Below are 24678 nucleotides of genomic sequence, written 5' to 3'. Positions count from 1 at the left end.
AAATGACGCGCTAGCAGTCCGGACCGCATGTCAAAGTTTCAAACCTAACCGTCATTTTATTTAAAAGTTGTAACTGATTTTCTGAAAATTTTAATGGGAGAATGGGGCCCACCTTCGTTAAATGGCGCCTATATGCTCTATGTTTCTGGGACTCAATGGGCCGCCATTTTCCCATAGAAAGGTTTATAAGCACTTGAAACTTTTGAATAAGATAACGCTTAGTTCTGAAACTTTGGCACACGGTTCGGACCACTAGTGCTACATTTGGGCGCCGAATGAGTGTTCGGCAATGACTAGTTTATTTGTGCACTGAAAAAAAGATCCTGTAACTTCAAGGGGTATGTGTGTTCCGCATGACATTTGTTTTATGTACTTCTCTGCAGTGCACATGGGCACACCTGATGGTTTCTAAGACTGCATGCTGCTCACAAACCTTCAAAATACACCCCATGTCAGAAGCGCTTCCCAAGCTGATTTCTCCAATAATACAATTGGGCTAAAATCTCCTTAGACATTGTTATTTCCTAATCCACAGCATTATAATTACTGCTAGCATGGCACGTGTACCATATTATTTAGAAAGAACCTCGATCACATTTCACTGAGACATTTCGGAGTCCAATAAACAGATATGAATCATACAAGATATGTATGAACATATAAGGACGATGTAATAACTATTTAATTTCTTTATAGGATATATAAGAACATATAACAACCATACGAGAAACTTCTTACAAGTTTCTTAAATGGTTGTTATATGTTCTTATATAGTTCTCATATGGTTCTTATATCCTCTTATATAGTTCTTATATGGTTCTCATATCTTCTTATATATCTTGTATGATTCATATGTGTTTATTGGACTCAAGAAATTTCTCATACAAATGGCTTTTTCACTAGGGGGGAAGCAAAGCTGACAAACACGCACCCAGCGTCTTGACTCTTCCGAACCTGTCGATGACGCAGGACGAGATTATGTTTCCCGGGATGATGGCCAGCTGAGCAAAGAGATTCTCCACAAACACGTCCGAGAGACGGAAGTTGACATCGAAGTCAATGGCGCATCCTGTGTCCCGGTTCAGGAATGTGGTGCTGTTGTGGAAGGCACAGTCGTCGAACCGGTAGTCGTAGAAGTCAGTGTCCACGAAGCGGACGCGCATGAAGTCGCACTGGCGAAAGAAGCTTCGACTCGAGTGAACGTCGCTAAATGAGCTGGAACAAGAACGATAACAAGTGTTCGTGATTGCTTAGGAACATTCGTCGAGTGCCTTCCTTTTGAAATAAACCTCATTCAGAATTATCATTACTTAGTGCCATTTTCGTCAAGGGTGGGGGTTGCACTGCCTATTTTCAATACTCTGTTGTGCTATAATTCTCTAGATTTTTGTTAATGTTAGACCAGCAAGTATCTGACCATGGCTCCGTTCACCCTTAAGTTAAGACTTGAAGCTCCGCCTTCAGCGCGAGCTTGCTGGCTTCCGCAGTGCTTTGCTTGCGCGTGCCTGTGCGTTCACACTTGTGTTAGCAAGGGTAGTAAGCTCGCGCTGAAGGCGGTGCTTCTAGTCTCAGCTTAAGGATGAACGGATTATAGCGTGACATTAATTATGTATATATATTACGCATGTCTGGTGATTTCTTCACTACATCATATCTAGACTGAACCGAGTTCTAAACATAACTAAAGGTTGCAGTTAAAAAAAGTATTGCAAGTTTAATTTGCGCAAAATTTCTGAAGATTACAGACACCAACAAAAAAGAGTTATAAAACTGAAATTATAATTTTACAGATTAAATTATAAAGTGCAATCAATGATATTGCACGTTCCAGAGTCTAGTCTACTGTTACGTTTCGGGGTAAAACAGCGCCACGGGGCATGAACGAAGTAAAGACCAGAGAGTACATGTATACTGTCTCGTTTTACTTCGTCCGTGTCCCGTTGCGGTGCTTTACCCCGAAATGTTCATCAATCAGCTAGCGGCAAGCCCAAACAAACAGTTTAGTCTGCTGTTAAAACATATGTTTGTCGTTTATTTTTACACTAATTGAACTATAAAGACAAGTTGTGACATTTTTTGTAAGGGATATTAGGTATATATAAAAACTATGTGAGTTATGTGCAACGCTCTGAAAGCTGCTGCGGCGCGAGCAGGCTGCTTGGTCTTGCGGTTATTTTTGTGCGCTCCCGTACAAATGAAATGATAGATGAAGCCATGAGCTAGAACCAGTAGCATTTACACCACTGTACACCATATGAAACGAAGTATACTGCACTTCAGTACCGGAAATACTTCTATGACGTCTTATTAGACTATTTAATGTTTTCACGACCTAACACGGTGTCTTAGAAAGGGCTGGGAATGGTATAAACGAATGGAAATTTTTTTTTTGTCTAAAAATGCTTCCATTCTCTGCAGAATTTATTGTTTTGTACTGACTGACATATTGACAAAAGTGTGAACACAGCCAGCTTACCTGTTGATAAAGGAGCAATTGGTGAATAATACGTGGTTGAGGACAATTCCAGTAAACCTCACATTGTGGAAGACGCAGCTCTCAAAATTCGTGTTTTCAATTGAATAATTGAAGATGTAGTTCCGAATGTAGTGATTTGCTTCAACTGCCGTTTCTGAGCTGTATGATTCAGACTGCAGCTTTCTCAGATACTCTGGAAACCAGATGCTCATTCCATAGAATCTGCAAGACAGAACGCACAGACTGAGACGTCTGGGAATAATTATTTAAAGGTATTGTAGATATGCTTCAAATGCCAAAAGAAACAAATTGCAATAATTTTTTCTTGCAACAGTTACTCCAATGTAAAATAGGAAAAGTGTGCGAGCGAGCGGGTTTAGTAACGACATTGTTGAAAATCATCTGCCACGATGAAAAAATAAGCCATACCACAACACATCTTTGTGTTTTCTCTTCCTCTCTATCCCAGGCTTTGGATCACGTAAAAATAAAGGTATTTGCCTTACTCTGCTAAGAACATTTTCTGGCCATATATCTTAGAACACCCTATCATTTTTGGTGACTTTCATTTTACGAAAACTAGACTGAAACGTACTCCAGCAGATGTGCTGAGTATATTGACAAGTAGAAAATATTGCATGGCATAAAGAAGATACTGGCATAGTTGCATAATTCTTACACTGACTACATATTGCGCTAAATTAGTGCTTTAGCCTCCTTTATGCTGTCCTTTTCCTAACTACTTCGACTCAGCAAATTTTATTGGCTATTTTGTTCAAATTCTCATAACTTTATTATAGTTTATTAATTATAATACATTTTGGTGAATTTTACAAATTTACCTACTTTAGTGTATCAAGTTTGTCTCGATTTAGTTCGGCATGAGTTGATATGAGTTTAACGCGAGGGGCAACGTAAAAACTCCAGGGCGAGTTTGTTCTTTTTCAATCAATTTTGTGAAGAAATAGTGGTTATATTCTTTATTATGGTTCACCATGTCAAATTAGTGGCCTCTGACATAAAAGAAACTAAATCCACTTACCCGAATGAGGTGGTAAGCCAAATTACCAACATAATCATTGTAACCTTTGCAAAAGGTGGGCACATCATTTGGAAAAATGAACTCCAGAACTGGAAAGAAGATATAAACAAATCTTTGTATTCCCTGATATGGGTTTAACTTCGTTATTGCCTTGCTAATGGAATTGTTTTCACAGTTGAAGTGTTATATTTAAAACTACGTTTCAATCAACTCCTAGCCTCTAAATTTAGTCTTAAAAATGCAAGGTTGTGATATTGTGGCATGTAGTTTGCGTACATATGCATGCACATGTCTGTCCAATGCAGGATCGCACATTATAGTTAAAAGACTACCTATGTAAGGGTAACATGTATGAAAAGAGTGAAATAAGTATAATACCGAGGAGCCAGAAACAACGAATGTCTGGCAAACGCGAAAAGATTGTTAGACAGTGATTTCCAAGTTGCTGTCAAGTGTTTCTTTGGCACTTCTAGAAAGAGTGTGTACTAGGTCTAACAAATATGGCTTGATGCTTTGTAAAATAAAATATTGCTACCCAACTGTTATCACACTGTATATGATAGAACGTATTATTTATTTTGTGTTTGCTGTATTATAATAAAATATTTTAAAACAAGCCATACCTCAAACATGGTCAGTTTCCTAACAACAAATGTGTGCGGAGTAACTTAACAACGGTGCAAAAGTTTCCCAATTAAAGTGGGTAAGTGCGAGCATTAAATGCTGCTTCTAGAAGTATACGTAAGCAGCCAAGCTGCTCTCAAATGTTTTAAGGTACATTTTCCCAAGAAGTTTCCCGGCGAAATATTTTTTTGGCAAGCAGAGACAACGCAGGATGCTTCTTTGTGCAATTTAGAAACAGGTGCATAGCGTGCACAGGTTAAGCTTCACTTCTGTAGATATAATTATTGCCAATGATATACAGACTTTCTTTAATTAAGCGTGCTGGTAATGTTTAAAATAATACTTCTTTCCCTCTGGTTTTTGTCTACTTATACAACCATAATGGTTGTATAAGCATGCTGGGACAATGTGTGTCAACCGGCGTTTTATTCGAACCAGTCTAGCACTTGACTCAAATAGATTTGTACTTATTCCACTTTTAATAGTTGACTACACTTTTAGTAATATAGCCTTTAAAAGTAGTTTTTATAAACTTAAGTTTTATAAATAAACTCTGAAAGAATGAAGAGGATGTGGTTTAGAAGAAGATGAGCGCTTTAGATTAAACTAAAAGACAGTGATCATTACAGTGGTACCAGCATTTTAACAATGCAGTTATAGTCCATTAAACATGCAGAAATGGTCAAATGTTTTTTGATTATCACATGATAGTTTCAAATCAGTAAAGCAGTGTATACTTACGCTCTCCAGCGAGAAGCAAAAATCTGACAACAAGGTCCGGTTGACCGCTGGTGGAATTCCATGAAAGGCCCTCCTTCCTGGTAACTCCAACTCAGACAGCTGAAAAGTTTAGAAGGAATTGCGAGTCATACAGTTGCCTTGATCTTTATGCACTAAAGTGTCTTATGTTTTTATGCTGTAAAAGGGTGTGGAAGACTTTTCACCCGCTGGAGTCTTTCACATAGTAAATAATGAAATGTGACTATATCAGTGCACCTCAGCGCATAATTTAAAAAAATTGGGGGCGTTTATCAAGGATTCTCAATTTGAGGGGAAGGGGGGGGGGGCGTATCAAATTTCTGGGATGCTTTGGGATGTATATACTATAGGGTTGTGTACATCATGTGAAAAAAATGTTGAAAAAGGGGGGGGGGGGGTTAGACTCATCCTGGTGGTGTTTATAAGGGTGCTGTGGTGTTTGAGAATTACTGAATCTGGGTGCATGTCAGCTTCTTAAAGGGGAAGGGTTGCAACGATTTCCGGATTTTGGTCAAAAATTTGTGGAAGTTGTCCTTTGACACTTCTGAAGTAAAGGACGCTTCCTCTACCTCTCTCTGCTGACATTAGCGGGCGTTATGCTGCAGCTTAGAGCCGAGCGAGGTCATGTAAGCCTTTCGCCGGAGTTTCTTCGGCTTCCACTCGCGGCTGCAGGTGGGGGAAAAAGCTCGACTTTTGCTTTGCGGCTATGCAGTGGAATCGCGACATTTTTAAATGAAGATGTTTTCTCTATCCTCCAGGACAGAATAAACAACGTAAAAAGGACGAGATGCAAATTCTTTTCATCTTAAAATCGTTGCACCACTTCTTTACGAAGGGTAAAGGCAAAATCAATATGCACACCCTTTTGTGATTACGCTAAAAGGTGCTCTTCATACTACCAGAAAATATATCATTTTTAACGTCTTGTTTGAGAGTTCATTATTGGAAACGAATAATTTTTCTGAAATAACCAGTGATGATAAGGGGATCTTGTGCACTTGTGCAAATTAGTGAATATAATAAAAATATGTAGCAACGCCTTTAATTATTACTCGCATTAGTTTGTTATTTCGTCCTTAAACCCGCAGACTATTGTCCACTTATACGAACAGCTTGCAACAGAGCACGTTATTGCGGATGTTCTCGACACTTCCTGTCTCGAGAAACCCCAGCCACTTCACGGGAGAGCGGGGCAACCAAGCACCCACTCCCATTCAAATTAATTCAAAAATGCACTCCTGAAGTTTAAACACTGTTACTTAAACTATAATCATCGGCACCTCAAGTACATGCAAGTGTTTCTCGTAGTACGTATACTGTGGAAAGTATGGTTTTTACAAAATTTGATTCATAGAAAAACACAAAAAAATGTCGTTTGCTTTTTGAAAAATACATCTGTCTCTATAAAATAAGGTTAACATAACTCAGAAAGAGAAAACTTGGTAACGCTCCGCGAGGTGCCTAACATTCCTTACTACTGCTTTCGAGGTCAAATCAGGCGCTGCTGTTGTTGCCAAAATATGCTCACCCATGCACGGCTCAGTTAAGGGCGGTCGAAACCACACCGGGCTGCTGGTGGCGTGTGCCAGAGATTGCAAGATCCTTGCTACTCGCGCTACTTGTTGCAGGGAGACATTTTGCTGTTTAGGATGGACGATAGCTAGCCGCACGGCCGTTGAGGGTCTCGGAAAGTTGAAATGTATTCAATTCCGAATGCAGTTAGCGGAAGTCCCAAAACGCCACCGGTGACGTCATGTAACTCGCAAGAACTTTGCGGGCTCTGGGACTCACAACCCGCAATCCGGTTTGGTTTAGATCGCGCTTTCCGCTAATAGCCCAGTGCACAATTTCTACTTTATGCAAGGCAGAGGATCTGTTTCCCTCTCCTTCTTATTTTGAAGGGCTCCCATGAAGAGAAAGTGTTAAGCATACGCTTAAGTTAACAAACGGTTAGGACAGACGTTTTCAGGCTGGCTTTCAAAAGAGCTCAAGATAGTTTTATTCAGATATACTGCTGACTCTTTGTTGAAAGCTGAGGCACGTGTGGCTTATACACAGCTCGTAGAAGAGGCGAAACAATACACATTGGGGTACCCCGAATTCTAAACTAAAAGCATGTGCCGTAAACCAAAAAAAAAAGAAAATAAAAACTTGCAGCTTTTTCACTCTGACGAAGAAGGAACAGCGAAGCTGTACGATAGTCCCGTGTATTTCTTCTTCGTCTTCGTCTGTTTTGCGCGCTGATTCCTGCGAAGAATTCCCACCAGCTCGCCCAACCATCCATTCTTCTATGATAGCTGGAAAGGTTACCGCCATCTATGAGCGCGGGCGGCAACCAGACTGGTTGTCTGGTTGCTGCCGTCGCTCATAGATGGCTGTGGCTGTCCAAAGTTTTGTGTAGTTTTGTATCGACATTTGTTTGGTACCGGACACGGAACTGGGGAAACTAGCCCTCAACAGCTCCGCTGTAAAAGAGGATTAGCAAGTTTTCGAAAGCATACCTGGTAGTCCACTCCTGACTTGTTCGAGTGGTTCATTTTGAATATTTGCTGATAGACGTACATAGCCTCTACATCTCGGCCCATCTGAAATGAAAAGTATCATGGGTTGAGTCAGGCGTCTCTTAAACATCAAGCCATACTTCAGAGAGATCTGTTGACGTATTTTGTATGATATATAAGAAAATTAGGAACATCGAGCAAATGACAAAATATTTTATTTAAAACAAATACAAACACGTCAACGGGAGCTAGGGAGTTTCGTCGATAAGATGCATTAAAGTAATCCCAATTTCCGAAGGAAAGCAGATCAATATAAAATACAGACCAGGAAACTAAAGCAGAAATCGCGCAATGTCGCATATAAAAGACAGACCAGGAAACTTAAGCAGAAATCGTTGAATGTCGCATGCGACATTCAACGATTTTTGCTTTAGTTTTCTTGTCTGTCTTTTATATTACGACATTCAACGATTTCTGCTTTAGTTTCCTGGTCTGTCTTTTATATTGATTTAATTTCTTTCGGAGTTCAAGAGAACGCAATAAAATATAAACACATGTTTATATTTATTCCAAGACCAAGTTAGTTTTGTTTTGTTAATTTATTTCTTCTTATACTCTGCGAGACATTTATTTCTTCTCCCACTCTCTTACAATGTCAATCCGACTTTTCAAATTACAAGAAAAATCTGTGCAGTGTTGGGATTTTGGCACAGTGAATAGAATGGTTATTATGCAATTAAAGGCAAAGGTGCAAATGAGCTGGACAAGAATGACGAGAATTATCCATGGAGAAGGGGAACAAGAGGGACGAAGGACAAACACAAATCTCCAAACACAGCTAGGTGACTGGTGCGCGACCGAAAAAATCCGCCTGGTCCGGGTATCGAACCCGGGACCTCTCCATTACAAACGGAGCGCTCTACTAATGGACCGTTTTCGACTAACGAGCGTCGTCTGGGGGGTTGTTTGCGAATCACGAATGAAATGCCATGGCCTCCGAGACCTTTGTCGCGTAGGGCTCTCCTCAGACCGTTCTATTGGCTGGGAGAGACTGGAAAAATAGGTGGCAGGGAGCCTGTATTACAGATAGTGTCCAACTGCTCGTCCGGGATCACGTGATACATGGACCGAGTTTGCAATACGAGCTCGAGGAGGTGCCGAAAGCTTTGATTGTCCTGCAAACGTTTCCGGCTTTCTCCCTGCTTTCTCTCTCGCCACGCAAAACAAAAAAAAAAAAAAAGCAGAATATATTTATTAGCAACTCATCACCGCAGAAGGCGTCCGCCATTGAATTGCAAACGCTCCCTGTGGTGTGAGATGGATCTTCTATACAATTTAAGCTACCTAACAGGCGGCCACGCACGTTGCGCCGCCGTGCTGAGGAAATAGCCGGGAGTTGGTTTTTTTCTTCAAAGGGCCTGCTCACTAGCTTGCTTAGCTTAGGTGGGAGGATCTGTGGTCGAGTGGGCTAGCGCTCACCAGCTCGGAGCACGCGGAGCGAAAGCTCGCGCTGCCGAACCCAGGCATCGTGGGCTCGGCACATCAGGACTTTAAACCCATGTTCTGTAAAACAAAACAAAAAACAAAAAACAAAAAAAAGATTTTTAAATTTTGGTTTAACACATGCTTTTCGTGCAAGGCTTGTCAAATTATGAGACGCTGGAGAAAACCAGCCTTCTGCGTTAAAGGGGCCCTGCAACGACTTTTTGACTGGTTTTTAATTTGCACCGAACCTGAGCACACTGAACGTAGTAACTTGGGGAAACTTTTCGTTTCTCGAATTTCGCTTTATTTTAAAAGTTACATGCAAATTAAAATTACAAGAAACAAGCAAAAAATAACCTCCTCCATGACGTCCTTGGTCCCGGCTTTAGTGGCCGTGAACCATAGAGGAGGGGTAGTGAGCTCAGCGAGCGCTCACGGCTGCCGCTCCGTGTCGACGGCTCGAGAGGGCGCCACTAAAGCAAGTGCTGGATAGGCTGGATTAAGTGGGCGGCCCGGGGTGGCTCGCATTGCAATTGCTGCTCGATTAAACTCCAATTCGGCATGACACTTCATTGGCCACAAACGACATCAAACGTGGGTAAAGATCAGTTCAGAACGGGAGTCACTACGCGCTGCCATACCGCCAAACGGCCAAACCGCAAACTACCCTGCGTGGAGCTGGTTATATACCCTAGGCTAGTGGTTGCAGCGCACTGGCTAAATTTCTGAAGGTAGATGGAGAGGGAGGGCGAGAGAGGGCGAAACAAGGTAATTGGGGAGGACAGCCTAGGACGAGGGAAGGGAGGGGTGGGAAAAAAGAAAGGGAGGGGAAGAGAGGAGGGGGATGGGGAGACGAAATTGATGTGTCACGTGACAAATTTCTCCGCTAAATTTAGCGGGGAAACTATATTATTGTATATTTGATTTCCTCCGCCATATTTATCGGAAGAACCGAATTGTTGTTTAGGTCACGTGACTTCAATTTTCCCGCTAAATTTAGCGGAGAAACTGAGTTGAAGTGTAGGTCACGTGATATCAATTTCTCCACTTTGTGTGTATGTCACGGTCACATGACGTCAATTTCCCCCCTAAATTTAGCGGGAAATGCTCGGATGGACGGATTGGCGGGTTCTGTTAAAATGCATTTCACGTTTTCTTTCTTTATTTATTCGTTCTTTTCCCGATTGACCAGGAGGTGGGAGAGACTAAAGGCGTGATGCCTGACGAGGTCCCTGTCCCCTTTACAGCTCTAACACAGTAGTGTAGGGCACATACATTTTTGAACACGAAGAATAGAGAGAAAAGAAGCTACAAAATCCTATACAACACAGAAATAAAAAACAGGATCAATCAGTTAGCACACGATAAATTTTCAGCAAAGAATGATAAAATCAAATCAGTCGGAAACATGTTTTAACAATTAAAAAAGAAAATATGGACATGATTTAATAAGTACAAAATACACATATATCAGAACACAATGTCCACCAGAAGTGTCTTTAGTCTTTTTTTTTTTTTTTCATTATTTGAAGTATGTTGCAGTTAAAATCTCTTAGATCTTCTGTATTATTCAGAATTTTGCCGACTTGGAAGTTGGCCGTTTGTTTTCCATAATTGGCACTCATTTTTGGATGTCGCCTGATTCTATGTCTAAGTTTGTGATAGGTTGTGCTTTCTGGCGGAATCGCGGAGTTTTTTTTGTTTTTTTTTGTAATATCTGTAACTTCTTAGAATAATAAATTTGATTTACCTTAAGTCGGCCATATTTGCTGAATAGTGGTTCAGTTGGGAGATATTGAGGCTTACCTTTATAATTTTCAAATAGTCGCAAAATTTTTTTGTAAGATGATCAACCTATTATGATTGGTTGCCGATTTCGTGCCCCAGACTAAAATGCAATAACACAATTTTGAGTAAAATAATGCGTAATAATAAATAATTTTTAGTCACAAGGGTATGAGATTTCTTATTCTATGAATACATTCAGTGGCTCAGGATAGCTCAGAGCTCAGCTTATTTATGTACGTGTTCCAACTTAACTCCCGATTGAACCACACACCAAGGAATTTTGTTTTTGTTTTGTAAACTCCTCTACAATTTTATTTTAAAAATATATTGTCACCTTAGTGTTGTCGAACCTTTCAACGGGAGTGAAAACATATATTATATTTATATATCTATAGCGTCATAGCGGCTTTGCCGCACAACACCAAACATTCTGAGCGTTAATTTCGGCATGTATTTTCTATTTATTAATTCTTTTTTTTTTTTCAAAAGGGGCGAGTATAGCTGACGCGAAAAGGGACTTTGAGTTTGAATACCATTATTTAGCTTACAGTTCACAAAAACAGAACGGCCACACTCTGCAAATTCGCTAACTATGCATACATCAGCTTAAACCTCTCAGTTGCGCAAGTGGCCATGTATGCATCCGACTTTTCCAACCGCACTCAACAACGTGTGGTTGGAAAAGCTACTGGCTTCACGGACAGTGAACGATTCTGAACTTTTATGCCAGCATTGCTACAAATACCTCAAGAATCAGATTACTTCTCCTCACAGCGCGAGTACATCAAACTCTTCTTTCCGTGACTCTGATGAAATTTTGGCTGAAATGAGTCAAGACTTGTGTGCTGCTAGCAGAGCTGGCAGTAATGTAATTACTGTAATGAAATTACAGTAATTTAATTACTTGTTCCAGTAATTAGTAATGTAATTCATTACTTTTTGTAGCAGGTAATTTAGTAATGTTATGAATTACTCCAGCGAGGGTAATTGTAATTAAATTACCTAATTACTTTTTCGCACCAGGCATATTTTAGAGCGCAGCTCTTAGGGGCCCGTTCCCGGCTTGAGCGGCGTCGCCGTCGCCGTCGGCGTCGCCGTTGGCGTCGCCGTCGGCGTAACCAAGGTCATCCCAAGGTCACTTGACCCCCAAGGTCACGTGACCCCAAGGTAACCCCAAGGTCACGTGACCCCTCCCCAAGGGTCGCGTGACCCCAAGGTCACGTGACACCCAAGGTCACCCCAAGGTCACGTGACACCCAAAGTCACGTGGCTTCCCAAGTCACGTGACCCCCGATGACGTCACCGGCATCCTCATCGTCAGCGTCATGATCACTGATGACGTCATCAGTGACGTCACTGATGACGTCACCGGCATCCGCATCGTCATCGTCATCATCGCTGATGACGTCATCAGTGACGTCACTGATGACGTCAGCGGCATCCGCATCATCATCATCACTGATGACGTCACCGGCATCCGCATCGTCATCGTCATCATCACTGATGATGTCACCGGCATCCGCATCGTCATCGTCATCATCGCTGATGACGTCATCAATGACGTCACTGATGACGTCACCGGCATCCGCATCGTCATCGTCATCATCACTGATGACGTCACCGGCATCCGCATCTCCATCGTCATCATCGCTGATGACGTCATCTGTGACGTCACTGATGACGTCACCGGCATCCGCATCGTCATCATCACTGATGACGTCACCGGCATCCGCATCGCCATCGTCATCATCGCTAATGACGTCATCAGTGACGTCACTGATGACGTCACCGGCATCCGAATCGTCATCGTCATCATCACTGATGACGTCACCGGCATCCGCATCGTCATTGTCATCATCACTGATGACGTCAGCGGCATCGTCATCGTCATCGTCATCATCACTGATGATGTGACCGGCATCCGCATCGTCATCGTCATCATCGCTGATGACGTCATCAGTGACGTCACTGATGACGTCACCGGCATCCGCATCGTCATCGTCATCATCACTGACGACGTCACCGGCATTCGCATCGTCATTGTCATCATCACTGATGACGTCATCAGTGACGTCACTGATGACGTCATCGGCATCGGCATCGTCACGTGACCCCCCTAGGTCACGTGACCCCCACCCAAGGTCACTTGACCCCCCCCCCCCCAATACCCTTCCCTCCTCCTCCTCAGGAGCTGCGCTCTAATTCGGCGTTACAGCGAGTTGTAAACGGCTTTCACTTTTTGTGTCCCCAATACACAAGAGCGCTTTTCTTTTCATTTTACTTTTCCTTTTTCCTCTACACCTTTCCAAAAAACGCTCTTTGGCCGCCGCTATGTTGCTGATGCTAATGCGGCATGGTGCGACTCTCGCGCCCGCTATCAGCTACACATTTTCTGCCACTCTCTTGAACTGTGAAAACCCGCTCAGCGCGATTTTCTACCTATGTTTTGCGGTTTTGCATTCGACGTTTTCTGGCCCCTCTTGAAAGTTTCCGCTTACTTTTTCTGGTGCATGCTGCGTCCCTCTCTGTGTTATCTTCCACTGTGAGAAATAGGGCTGGTAAGTGCCTGCCATTCGAGCTTTTCTGCTCGACATTCTCGGGAAGCGAAGAAGGGGAAGTAGGTCGAACTAAGGCCCCTGGTGGAACGGCCTCGACGCGATTTTGCGAACAATGACAAGTGTTCTCCCCCACCCAGAGATAATCCGCGTAGGGTCCTCAGTCATCTCCAAAAATAGTTGTCCGGGTTGGGGTGGGAAACGGATCAGTCGCGTGCGTTCCTCTGTCCATCGGTAAACATGCAACAGAGTTATAGCTGTGTGCCACGAACTGGTGTAAATAATGTTAATAAAGTTATCTGTAAAAGGAAGTTATCTATAGATCCTTTATATTTAAAAGTATACAAAAGCAATGCGAAAGTAATGTCATTACTTTTAAAAGTAATTCGTAATCGTAATTAATTACTTTCTGGCTGTGGTAATTTGTAATGTAATTTAATTACATTTCAGCGATTTTCAGCAAAGTAATTAGTAATGTAATTTAATTACAAAATATGAGTAATTTGGCCAGCTCTGGCTGCTAGTCCGTTGGTAACCCCATTGAAACCACGTAAAACCATAAAAAAAAAAAAGCGCAAAGCGTACTTGAAAAAAAAAAAAAGAAAAGACAAGCTTAAGTTAGTTCTTTGATTACAAGAAAGCTGCCAAGCGTTTATGGCGCGAAAACCGGCGAAGACAGTTGTGAGCACTGCACGGAGTGGTTTGACGCATTCAGCGAAGCGCTGAAGGCATGCAGTTTCCACCAGTAACTCAAGCGATTCTACACGCTTCTGCCACCAAGCATCTCGAAGAAAGAAATATTGCGTCTGGTACCAGAAGTGACTGCCAACATGATTGATCAAACAAGAAAACTGAAGCGTAAAGGTGGTGCCTGGGCAACACCTGATCCCTGCATGGAAAAAAAGGCGAATGCCAAAAACGTGAGAAAGGCATTTGAGTACTACACACGCGACGACCTCGCATGCTCTGTTCAAAGCCCCAACAAAAAGGACTTTTTAAAACCATGATCAACGACAAAAAGACCAAAGTCGTAAAAAGGTTTATGACCCGTTCTATTAAGGAAGCTTACCAGCTGTTTAGGAAGGACCGACCCCATCGAAAACTAGGCATATCCAAATTGTATTCCCTACGACCAAAACGGGTAAAAAAGAGTCCGAAACACGAGCTGTGCGCATGCATATATTGCCGCGCGCGCAGCTGGCCAAGTATAGGCGGCGCTCGTGGCCTAACGGTTATCGTACCTGGCTCCCACGCGAAAAGTCAGGATTCGATCCGTGGCAGCGCTACATCTTTTGTTATTCCTGCAATTTAGTTTTCTGGTAGATTCGAGAATCATGTTGCGTGTTTGAGGTCCGAATGTTCTACGCGTCAAACATTCTACGCCGATTATTCCAGAAGCTCACGCATGTACAGGGTGTCACAAGAGAAAATTTACACGGTCTTTTTTACCGGAAACATAAACTAGGCATCGCCGAACGCTCATTCTCCGCCCAAAGGTAGAGCTAGAGGTCACAACCAGATGCCAAAGTTTCAGCCCGATCTGATGACTTAATCAAAAGTTAAAAGTTATTTTCTGAAAATTTCAATGGGAAAATGGCGGCCGACGGAGTTTTCAAACACATGGGGCTCTATGGCACCAGAAACCGAAAACGGGCAAAAATGGGCTCCATTTTCCCATTGCAATTTTCAGATAATGACTTATAACTTTTGATTAAGTTATCGGATCGGGCTGAAACTTTGGCATCTCGTTGCGACCTCTAGCTCTACCTTTGGGCGGAGGATGAGCGTTCGGCGTTGCCTAGTTTATTTTTGCGGTAAAAAAATACCGTGTAAATTTTCTTTTGTGACACCCTGTACATAAGGGGCGCCGCGTGGCGAACCGCAGTCAGTTTCGCCCCAGCGTTCGACTCTGCTGTTACGCCGACTTCGACGTCCGCGACGCTTTGTTATTATCTTTTGTACGCTTTTATTTTTGGCACACGTTCGCCACATTAAACGTTTATTTCTTCCTGTTTATTTATTGGTTTTTGGTCACCACCCGTGACAATATTGCATTAATTTTCAGTTGCTTTTAACGGCAATAACAAATGCCTCAAAGAAGACAGTTCGTGAAGACGACCTCAAGTTCATCTACCTCTGCAGCGCTCCAGAAAACGATTGCTTCCTGCGCCGTTGCGAAAAGTGCCCAAAAATGCAGAGCATCTCGCCGCAGTCGCTCCATCTGGACGAAGACGAAGATATCTGTTTCGCGTTATGGGACGCCGGCGAACATGTCAACAAGGTTATGGACACTTCCGCCTTTTTGCAGGAATTGGAGTCATGGAGCAGAAACTGTATGAGTATATGAGACATTCTTACATCCATGATCTTCAATGAAGCCTGATACATGACACAAGAACCACCTTACCACTCAAGGCAGTGATGTTCCACTTCGATTTTGCGGAAAATCGGACAGTAATCTTCCCAACCGAAGTGCAGAGTTTTCATTGAAAAAAAAAAACACAAAAAAACTCAAGTGCTTCTCTTCACATGTGTGGTTAGGTCCACGCAAGGCACGCAAAGCTTTTGCCGTTGTCAGCAATGACACGACAGATGACACAGCTCACGCTTTCCTAGCCATAGAGGCCATTTCAAGAATCGTTTCCAATTGCACGAACTGTCTCGGAAGCCGTACTGTTCGGCAAAGCCGAAGAGTATGGAAAATGAAAGAAGTAGATGGTGTTTCTAAACACCACGTAACGCTCACCAACTTGAGATCTTCGCTCAACTCAACGATTTTCACCGCTAAAGACTTTGTGGAAGTGCTACGTGGAAAAAGTAGCAAATGTCTGCACGTTCCACCTGTCTGCGGAACGGGTTCGAGAGTTTCGTGCGGTGAAGCAAGCTGGGTGAACCACTGTAAAACCCGTGAGAGAAATTAAGGCATCTCATCTGTGGAAGTCATTGTATGCCTAGAGGCCTAATGGATACATGGCCACTTGCGCAACTTAGAGTTTTAAGCTTATGTATGCTTAGTTAGCGAATTTGCAGAGTGGGGCCGTTTTGTTTTTGTGAATTGTAAGCTATTTAATGGTATTCCAGCTCAAAGTACCGTTCCGCATCAGTTATACCCACCCCTTTTGAAACAAAAAATTAATAAATATAAAATACATGCCAGAAGTAACGCTCTATATGTTTGGTACTGTGCGGCAAAGCCGCTATGACGAAGACGTCGGATCGCTGCGAGTGGAGGTTTGTCGTAGCTTTTCCCGTTTGGAGGTCACATACGTAACTCAATGTTTTGCCATCACAAGTTAGTCCAAGTCACTGCAAAGTGCCAAGGGGAGTTTAAAAAAAAAAATTAAAGATCGAGGTTTTTTTTTAAATATCCACGCCCTATCTTGCCACATTTTGAGAAATCAGCTGCGTTTCCGCGTTGATAACAAAAAGACAAATATTGGTGGGCATATAATGTTTACATATTCGTAAACAATATTTAAAGACGCGCATTTTGATATGTTTTGTAAAGTATTATAAAGATGGTTTCTTTGCAAAAAAAAAAAGAAATTGTGAATATGTCTCTAAAACACGTTTTTATGCCATGTTTGATTTTTTTTTTTTGCATAGATATATTTTATTGATATTTTTTATTTTTTGTGTACGTGTCGTATATTTTTTGCAAAATGTATTAAAAAGTTATGGTGACGTGAAAGCTTCTACGAGGAAATGACGACTGTGCAAAGTAGCATCGGGAAATCTTCTCAATTTCCACGCCTCGAGCTTCTCTATTTTATATCTTAGCGAAAACAAATGTTACCCCCGTTCATATATGGCTGAATGTTGCTCCCAAGAACATGGATTTCATATATATTTTTAACAAAATTATCTAAACAATGACCCAGAACTGCATGAACTGACGTGGGAAGTCATTGCCTCTGTGACACATCACTGCGAAGTATCTGCGTGTTCTAGCGGTGAACTAACGTCAACAAAATGCATAATCAATAGATTCGCCATTTTTTGTTCACTCACGTTCCTCACGTTCCTGCCGTCGATAGCAACACTTTGCGTTCCTTGCACGCGTCTTTTCCTATCAGTAATTTCGTTTACAGTTTCCCATATCTTTCTTGGGTCATGGTATACCCTTAAAAAATATTTCGATAATATTCAGATTTGACCTTTTTAAAATCGGATTTCAGTTTATTTCTTGTTCTTTTTTTAATTTGATGAGAAGATTTTGGTTCCGACATTTAATAAAATTATGGGAAATCCTACCTTTTCCTTAATACGGCTATGTAAGTCACTTGCAATCCAAGTTTTTCGTACATAATTTTGACGTTTAATTACTAGAATAAACAGAACGCAACGTCCTACTAAAGCTCAAATTTGTTTAAAAAAGGTGCATACGCAAGTTTGGGGTTACGCTCCAAAAGGTCGTTCTCCTAGTCTTTTCATAGAAAGGACTTTTCTCTTTCTTTAATGAAGAGATACACTTGTGCGCCGTACAGATGTGAAATTTTGCGAAATACTTCATTTGTTGTACTTTCTAGCACATGGGCTCTCAAACTGGATTACTAGGAGCCCAGAAATTCTCCAGAGTACTCTCACAGGTGCCTCAAGCTCCCAAATTGTCTTGCTCGTTCCTGTCGCTATGTGTTGTATTGATGCATAATTTTAGCACTCCCTATAGTAAGTGCACTGAAATCGAGAACTTTGAGGACCCCTGGTCTAATATCAGTATTATTGCCGATTTTTAAGGCCAACCAAAACTGCGTTATTTTTTTTTCGCTATGGGGAAAAGGGGAGGAAGCGTGCACACACCTCTAACAGGAACCTGGGGCTCTCTGGCAGGAAGGCGAGTCCCACCACGGACACGATCGAAGGGAGCGAGCACACGAGCAGGAACACCCTCCAGCTGCTGAAATGGAGTCGTCCGAGGCCCAGCAGGGTCGTGCCTGTGTGCACGCGGTGCAATGTTCAGTCGTTCTTTATCAGGAGGAAAAATATCCCTGCATAATTGCAATCTTTTTTAATTAGCTTGTATTAAATAAAGAAAGAGAAATAACCAAAGTAAAGAAAAAAAGGAGTAGAATGACAGAAGGCAACGTCTCAAACTTTTGTTTCTTTTTCTTGCACTTTGGGATTCTTCTCGCCCCTCGCCCGCCCCCCCCCCCCGCCCCCCCCCCCCCCCCCCCCCTCAGTGCCACAACGGAAAAAAAAATATTTTTACACGCGCGCGCTGGCCTTTTTTATCTTTGCCACCCTTCCGTACCTCTTCTCACCTCCTCACTTCTTTTTATTTGTGTTTTAATTGATTATGAAATTTAGATGCTTTGTACGTGACAGTTTTATGATATTTAATAACGGCATTCGTAAAATATGTCTTTTTTTTAACGCAATTGCGAACGCACTACGGCCCTTCTTTTTTGGAATACCGAAAATTCGAGTCCGGAATGATGTCACCTCCCAGATTTCTATCCTCCCTCGGAGAACATGGCGGCGCTCGGCACATGTAGCACTGAGGACGCTCAGTGAGTGTGCCCGACAATATCTCAGACTTCGAGATGGAAATTGTCAAACGGTCAAAACAACTAGGTTTGGTGTCTGTGTACCGTAGTTTCGGCTGTAACTCCGCCGGGGCAGCCTTTCACGCAAAACCGGCGCGACGTGGCCCCTCACGTCACTCACAAAAGTCCACTGCGCGTTCTCTTTGACTTCACACTGTTTCAAAGAATTGGAGATCACTGAGAGGGCCCTAAAAGAACTTCGTACTCGAAAGTGAAGCGTTGTCTGCTCACAGCGATAGGCAGATCGCGTGGAGAAGAGCGGTTGGTTCGGGCGGGACGGTTCGGAGACGTGAGGAAAACTCGAGTTGTAGAACGACTCAATCTTTGACGTCACTGCCCTGGCCCAAATCGCGCGGGAACTTCAACTTCTGCTTTTGGAAATGGTTTTCTTTTTCTTCACAAATACTGAGTTCCCAAATTTAGAATTTTGAGGGCAATGTCGAGACATCGTTTTCAATCGTTTAGGTTAACAATAAAAAAATATATTTTACCTTTCAGTGCCCCTTTAAGAAAGTGGTAAATCTACACCGCTCACCTGCGCCATCAATGCATAGCTAGTTTTCTTACGACGGTAAGACCTGAGACTAGAATAAAAGACATGAAAATGGCAGAAATTAAGGGGGCAGACAACGTTTCAATCTCCGCTAAAGGGTTTATTTTTCCCATGCCTTATAAGCATCATTCCAAAGTTGTAACGAACGGAAAAAGAATTGCACTGACTATTTTTTTAACCTTAGAAAAAAAAACGGAAGCGCAAGAATGTATACTATACATTACTTTAAGTGCAATACACAATACAATATACGCAGCAATAAAACAGAACACAAATTAACAACGCTGTAATTTGTTTGAATCGCCGCTAAGCTTTCCTAACAAAGTAAACTTGGCATTTTTCTCAACTTCGTAAAAGGTGAAGGGTAGTTTTCGGACACATGCAAACACGGAAGTACAGACTATGTGCACGCGCATAAACACGAGCACACGCTTGAAACTGGAGCAAACTAACTTTTCGTTTTTTTTTTTTTCTTCTTATAGGCGGATGACCTCGCCCTCGGCTGAGAAGAGCGCTTCTCCTACGCATTTAGCTGCATTGCGGGGAAGCAACAGAGCGAGGAGCTCTCACGCATGGTTTCGCTCGATTGCTTTCGTCGAGGCGCTAAGACTCTAAAAATAAGATCGCTTCCAACAGAATTTTGTTCTGAAGCTGGGAGGCGCTAACAATTTATCTGACAGGGGCATTTTTGTTAAAAGCATAATTTATTTGAAGAGACAACTTTTTTTTTGTTCTGTTTATCAATTGGACACAGAAAATGTAAACTTAGAAATCCTAATCTTAGTGATTCAAATGGTAGAAAATATTATCTAGTTATTTGGGAGGGGTAGCGCTACCAAGGGCAGACATTTTCTGACTGCATGCAAATTAAAACTCAGACCACAGCTAGACAACCAATGGAGGCTTTCTTTTCGGTGTCCATTTGGAGGCTCAATACCAACTTCACATACTGCAAATTTTCTCAGAACCCCGTTTATGCACAATCGAAACTACTTATCCCTCAGGGTAAACAATTTGTGATTTCTGGGTACGTAAACATACTTCCGAAGCAAGCAAAAAAAAAAAAAAAAAAAGAAGAAGAAGATGAACATTTTTGTGAAAAATAAAAATACAAGTTAATTCAAAAATAGATTTTTTTTTAAAATGTTTTGTAACTAGCGGCCGACCAGCAGTGGTGGTTCGGATGAGCGAATCAGACTTGTACACGTTACTGAAAAGTAACCCCGATTACAATTACAATTACTTCACTGTAAAAAGTAACCGATTACAATTATAATTACGGCCTCAAAAAAGTAATAAAAATTACTCTAAAGTATTCGATTACTTCCCAAGTTACTTTTCATTCAACTTTTTAAATTACGGTAGCATAATCCTTGGGGTCCCGTGCTCAGTTAATGCGAAAAAAAAAGTGAAAGCCGTTTACAACTCCCTGTAACACCGAATTAGAGCGCAGCTCTTGAGGAGGAGGAGGAGGGAAGGGTACTGGGGGGGTGAAGTGACCTGGGGGGGGGGGTCACGTGACGATGCCGATGATGTCATCAGTGACGTCACTGATGACCTCACCGGCATCCGCATCGTCATCGTCATCATAACTGGTGACGTCACCAGTGACGTCACTGATGACGTCACCGGCATCCGCATCGTCATCGTCATCATCACTGATGACGATGACGATGCGGATGCCGGTGACGTCATCAGTGACGATGACGTCATCGGCGAGGTCACGTGACCTCGGCGGGGGTCACGTGACCCTGGGGGGTGGTCACGTGACCTGGGGGTGTCACGTGACCTCGGGGGGTCACGTGACTTCAGGGGGGTCACGTGACCTTGGGGTGACCTTGGGATGACCTTGGGGGGCCACGTGACCTTGGGATGACCTTGGTTACGCCAACGCCGACGCCGACGCCGACGGCGACGGCGACGCCGCTCAAGCCGGGAACGGGCCCCTAAGAGCTGCGCTCTAAAAAAAATAAAGCCTTGACCGCGTTTGCTTGGAGCAGAGTGAGTGACGGCAACACGCCCAATCCCTCTCGTGAAAAAACAAATAGAATAAAAATATCGCTATTTAAATACATTACTCACAAGAGGCTGGATAAGTTACTTTTTCATACCCGGACGTAGTCTCCGGTGTACAAAACAAAATTTACCCAGAAAAACGAAGCATAGGAAAGGGGCCTACTAATCCTCGAGGTCCCGTTCGCCCCCCCCTTCCCCCCCCCCTCCCTCCCCCCTCCCCCACCCCCCCCCCCCAAAAAAAAAAAAATTGTAATGGGTAATTTTGTAATCGATTGCAGCAAAAAAGTAGTTCAATTACAAGGATCGTTACTTTTTAAAGGAAGTAATTGAAGCGTTACCAAATTACACTAAAATGTGATCGATTACAAGTAATTCATTACTTGTAATTTGTTGCGTACAAGTCGCGATCGAGTAACTTTGGGTTGTTTGAAAAATCGTTTGCACGGAAACGTGTCAGGCAGCCTGTGCGACGTTTTCCGGATTTATCCAGATTAGTCCAAATACGATAAACAGGATTTCCTTTAACCGCTTAAACGTTTTGTAAAATTTTAGACGACCGTTTCCAAAGGCCCATTACCACTCCCAGTATTCGCTTCGTAGCATGGTTCGATGCGGCAGCGCGGTATCCTTATACCTGCATCGTTCAACGGAAACACGATCTGTTATAACTCCATTTTGTTTCATTTTCGCCGACGTCAGCTCCCTGGTGTATCTGCAACGCCACCCTTCACGTATAGGGGCGCGCCGTGAGTGCTAGTCTTGAACCGACCGCACCTGCTCGCTTTGAGTGCCGTGTTTTTATCTTTTGTGAAGCGCCCTTGAAGTTATTGTTCATAAAATATTTAACGGGAGTCCGGGACTAACCTTCAAGTAAATGAAAAACAACACAAAAATATCGCTAGGTAAATTTCTTTTGTTTGCAGTTTTTTTTTTTTTTTTCGCGGAACATGCAACGTGATATACGTTTTGTCTTGCCGGGATACGGGGAAGTAGGTCAAATATGCACGGTTAAAACCAGGAACACGTCTCCGGCGGATCTTCGTACCTGTCCTGGGAATAAGCCCCCACGCCGTGACAGAGACGAAGACGCCGCCGATGGCCCAGAAGAGCAGGAGCCAGCAGAGGTTGCGGCCGCGGTGCTTTTTCAGCAAGAACTCCGAGTAGTAGGTGAACACGATCGGGATCGAGCCGCCCACACTGCACCGGGAAAAAAAAAAAAAAAAAGACACGTCTCGTGCACTGCGCATTGCTGTTAGTGCAAACCAACGTTACTAGATTTGCACAGTTGTGGAACCCTCGCTGAGACGGGGGTTCCATAACTCCCTTCTTTCCGCTTACCGCAGAGCCGTGTATTGGGAATCTGGCCAGTAGGTGTAGCGACGAAGGCACTGGAGAGGAGAAAGGTGAAGGAAACGGGGGAGAGCGCCGAGGGAGCCAGAGAGGAAGGAGGGAGCAAAGAGGAAACGACCGCCATTTTGACGCAACACGCTTTCGGCGCAGAGCATGCAGTGTTGAGGCTACGCGTCGTCTGCTACGGGCCGACTTCTTTTCCACACCAAAAAAAGTTTGTGATCAAGCTCGGAAAAATTGCATTCCTTAGCTCTTTAACGCACCGAGGAACAACACTATATATTTTTCTTGCCAGAGTCAGCAAAATAAAAGGAAAAAAGTGAAATTTGGATGTCGATTCCATGCATTCTATTGGGCGAATGAAGGAAGATGGCGACACTCCACGCACAGCTGGGAGCAGACGGGAGTTCACGGACATGCGCGTTCGCGGTCGTTTGAAGCCGGTCGTTTGAAGCGCCATCTAGACAATGTGCTTCGAAACATACATATTCCATAGAATACGCTGCAGTTACGATAGCAGCCGTCCCCCCTTCCCCCCCCCCCCCCCCCAAAAAAAAAAAAAAAAAAAGGAAAAAAAGGTGGCGCGTCGAACGACAGGAGGCGTGTCGTGGGGTGAGGGGGGCGGAGGTACTGCTTGTGCAAGCAGCGTCTATGAGCAGTTCAGTAATTGAGTAATGTTGGGGCAAACACGATATCGGCGTTTTATTTTTGCATTATACCTTCAGAAAATATTGTCGGCCATCAAATTCTCCCACTTAAGTTAGTGCCCTGAATGAGCGCTTTCCACTACACCAATAGTATCGGTGACTGGACATCCTACGACAGTGAACGGTATTGCGGTTGAGCATAGTTAGTTATTTGACGTTCTTAGCTAAAGCCCTTTACACCCATCATACAGACCCCATTATCAACAACAGAAAATTAGGTTAATGTAATCTATCTTCAAATTAAGGGAACCGCGACACGTTGCACGACATATCCTCCTAGGGCGATGATCTCTATCCATTTAGTCAGAGCTTTGACAGCTAAACATGAAGCATACTCTCTAGGTTCGGTTGAAAAAGCATGCGACTATGGAAGAAGGGAAACGGATACTAAAGCGCGGAACACTTTCAGATTGACGCGAACACACCATTAAAAGAGAATAGTTTTATTCTTATAAACTAGATAAAATTAAGCAGTATTTTTTTATGTTCATCAGTTTTTACATCCGAACATCCTGCATGGGCCTGAACACACTCCGGTTGCTCGACGTTCCAACTTCCAGCCAGCGCGCCTTTCGGACTTCGGGGTTCTCTGCTGTTTTGTTCTGTGCAGCATTCTGGCAAAGAAAACATGTCCCGCAATAAAGCTGGAGCTTTTAAAAATGCAAACCCAGACTCTAACTTCCAAAGGCAGAAACTTATATACGGAACAAATATAATGACGTTGAAAGTCAGTTTTTTAACGACGGAAGTTATCGAAATTCCTAAACTTGCAAAGGAAAAAAATCCGAACTAACCAAAATTCACTGTTTCTTTTTTTTTTTTTTCTGCTTTCTTAGCCGGCAAGGGATCTGCGGAGTGTCAAATAAGGTACCATCTCGTTAAGACTTTATAATGCTGAAATTTGTTTGATGTTCATTTCGGCTTTAAGCTGGCGGACCGAGCGATAAGCGTTAATTAGTTAACCAGGAGAGTGTTGCGCTGAAAGGGCTGTCATAACACTCCTCGATGTACGGGAATTCTAGATTACGCAGACGGTGCTTCTTGACAATCCTGAGGACATTTTCTGTCTGTCATTTTTTTTATGTGTGTATAAAGCACATCCTATGTGATCGTAAGTCATTCCATTTTTAGTTCGTGTCTGTGGCCTTTTTCGGTGCTTCAAGTGCGAAAAACAACAAAAAAGAAACAAAAAAGCAATTTAAGTTCTTACTTTCAATGCCGCAACACCCTCGAATATTTTAAGTTATCCACCAGAAGCGAATAACTGAAAAGATAC

General features: G+C 42.8%; 1 protein-coding gene across 1 annotated transcript in view; it reads right to left on the bottom strand.

Annotated features, from left to right (window-relative positions):
- Positions 1–24678, bottom strand: part of LOC8043017 (synaptic vesicle glycoprotein 2C) — a 56282-nt gene that overhangs the window by 4255 nt on the left and 27349 nt on the right. Inside the window, exons 4-10 of the mRNA XM_029982663.4 lie at positions 22391–22542; positions 18031–18164; positions 7403–7486; positions 4884–4982; positions 3519–3607; positions 2477–2698; positions 932–1215 (exon numbers count right to left, since the gene is read on the bottom strand). Coding sequence (XP_029838523.1) covers positions 932–1215; positions 2477–2698; positions 3519–3607; positions 4884–4982; positions 7403–7486; positions 18031–18164; positions 22391–22542 — 1064 coding nt within the window. The remainder of the gene's footprint in view (positions 1–931; positions 1216–2476; positions 2699–3518; positions 3608–4883; positions 4983–7402; positions 7487–18030; positions 18165–22390; positions 22543–24678) is intronic.

Source organism: Ixodes scapularis, unplaced genomic scaffold, assembly GCF_016920785.2.
Source record: "Ixodes scapularis isolate PalLabHiFi unplaced genomic scaffold, ASM1692078v2 PGA_scaffold0__279_contigs__length_252992795, whole genome shotgun sequence".
Classification (NCBI taxonomy): Eukaryota; Metazoa; Arthropoda; class Arachnida; order Ixodida; family Ixodidae; genus Ixodes; species Ixodes scapularis.
The sequence above is the reverse complement of the archived record's forward strand: the minus strand, read 5'-3'. Positions and strand labels throughout refer to the sequence as shown.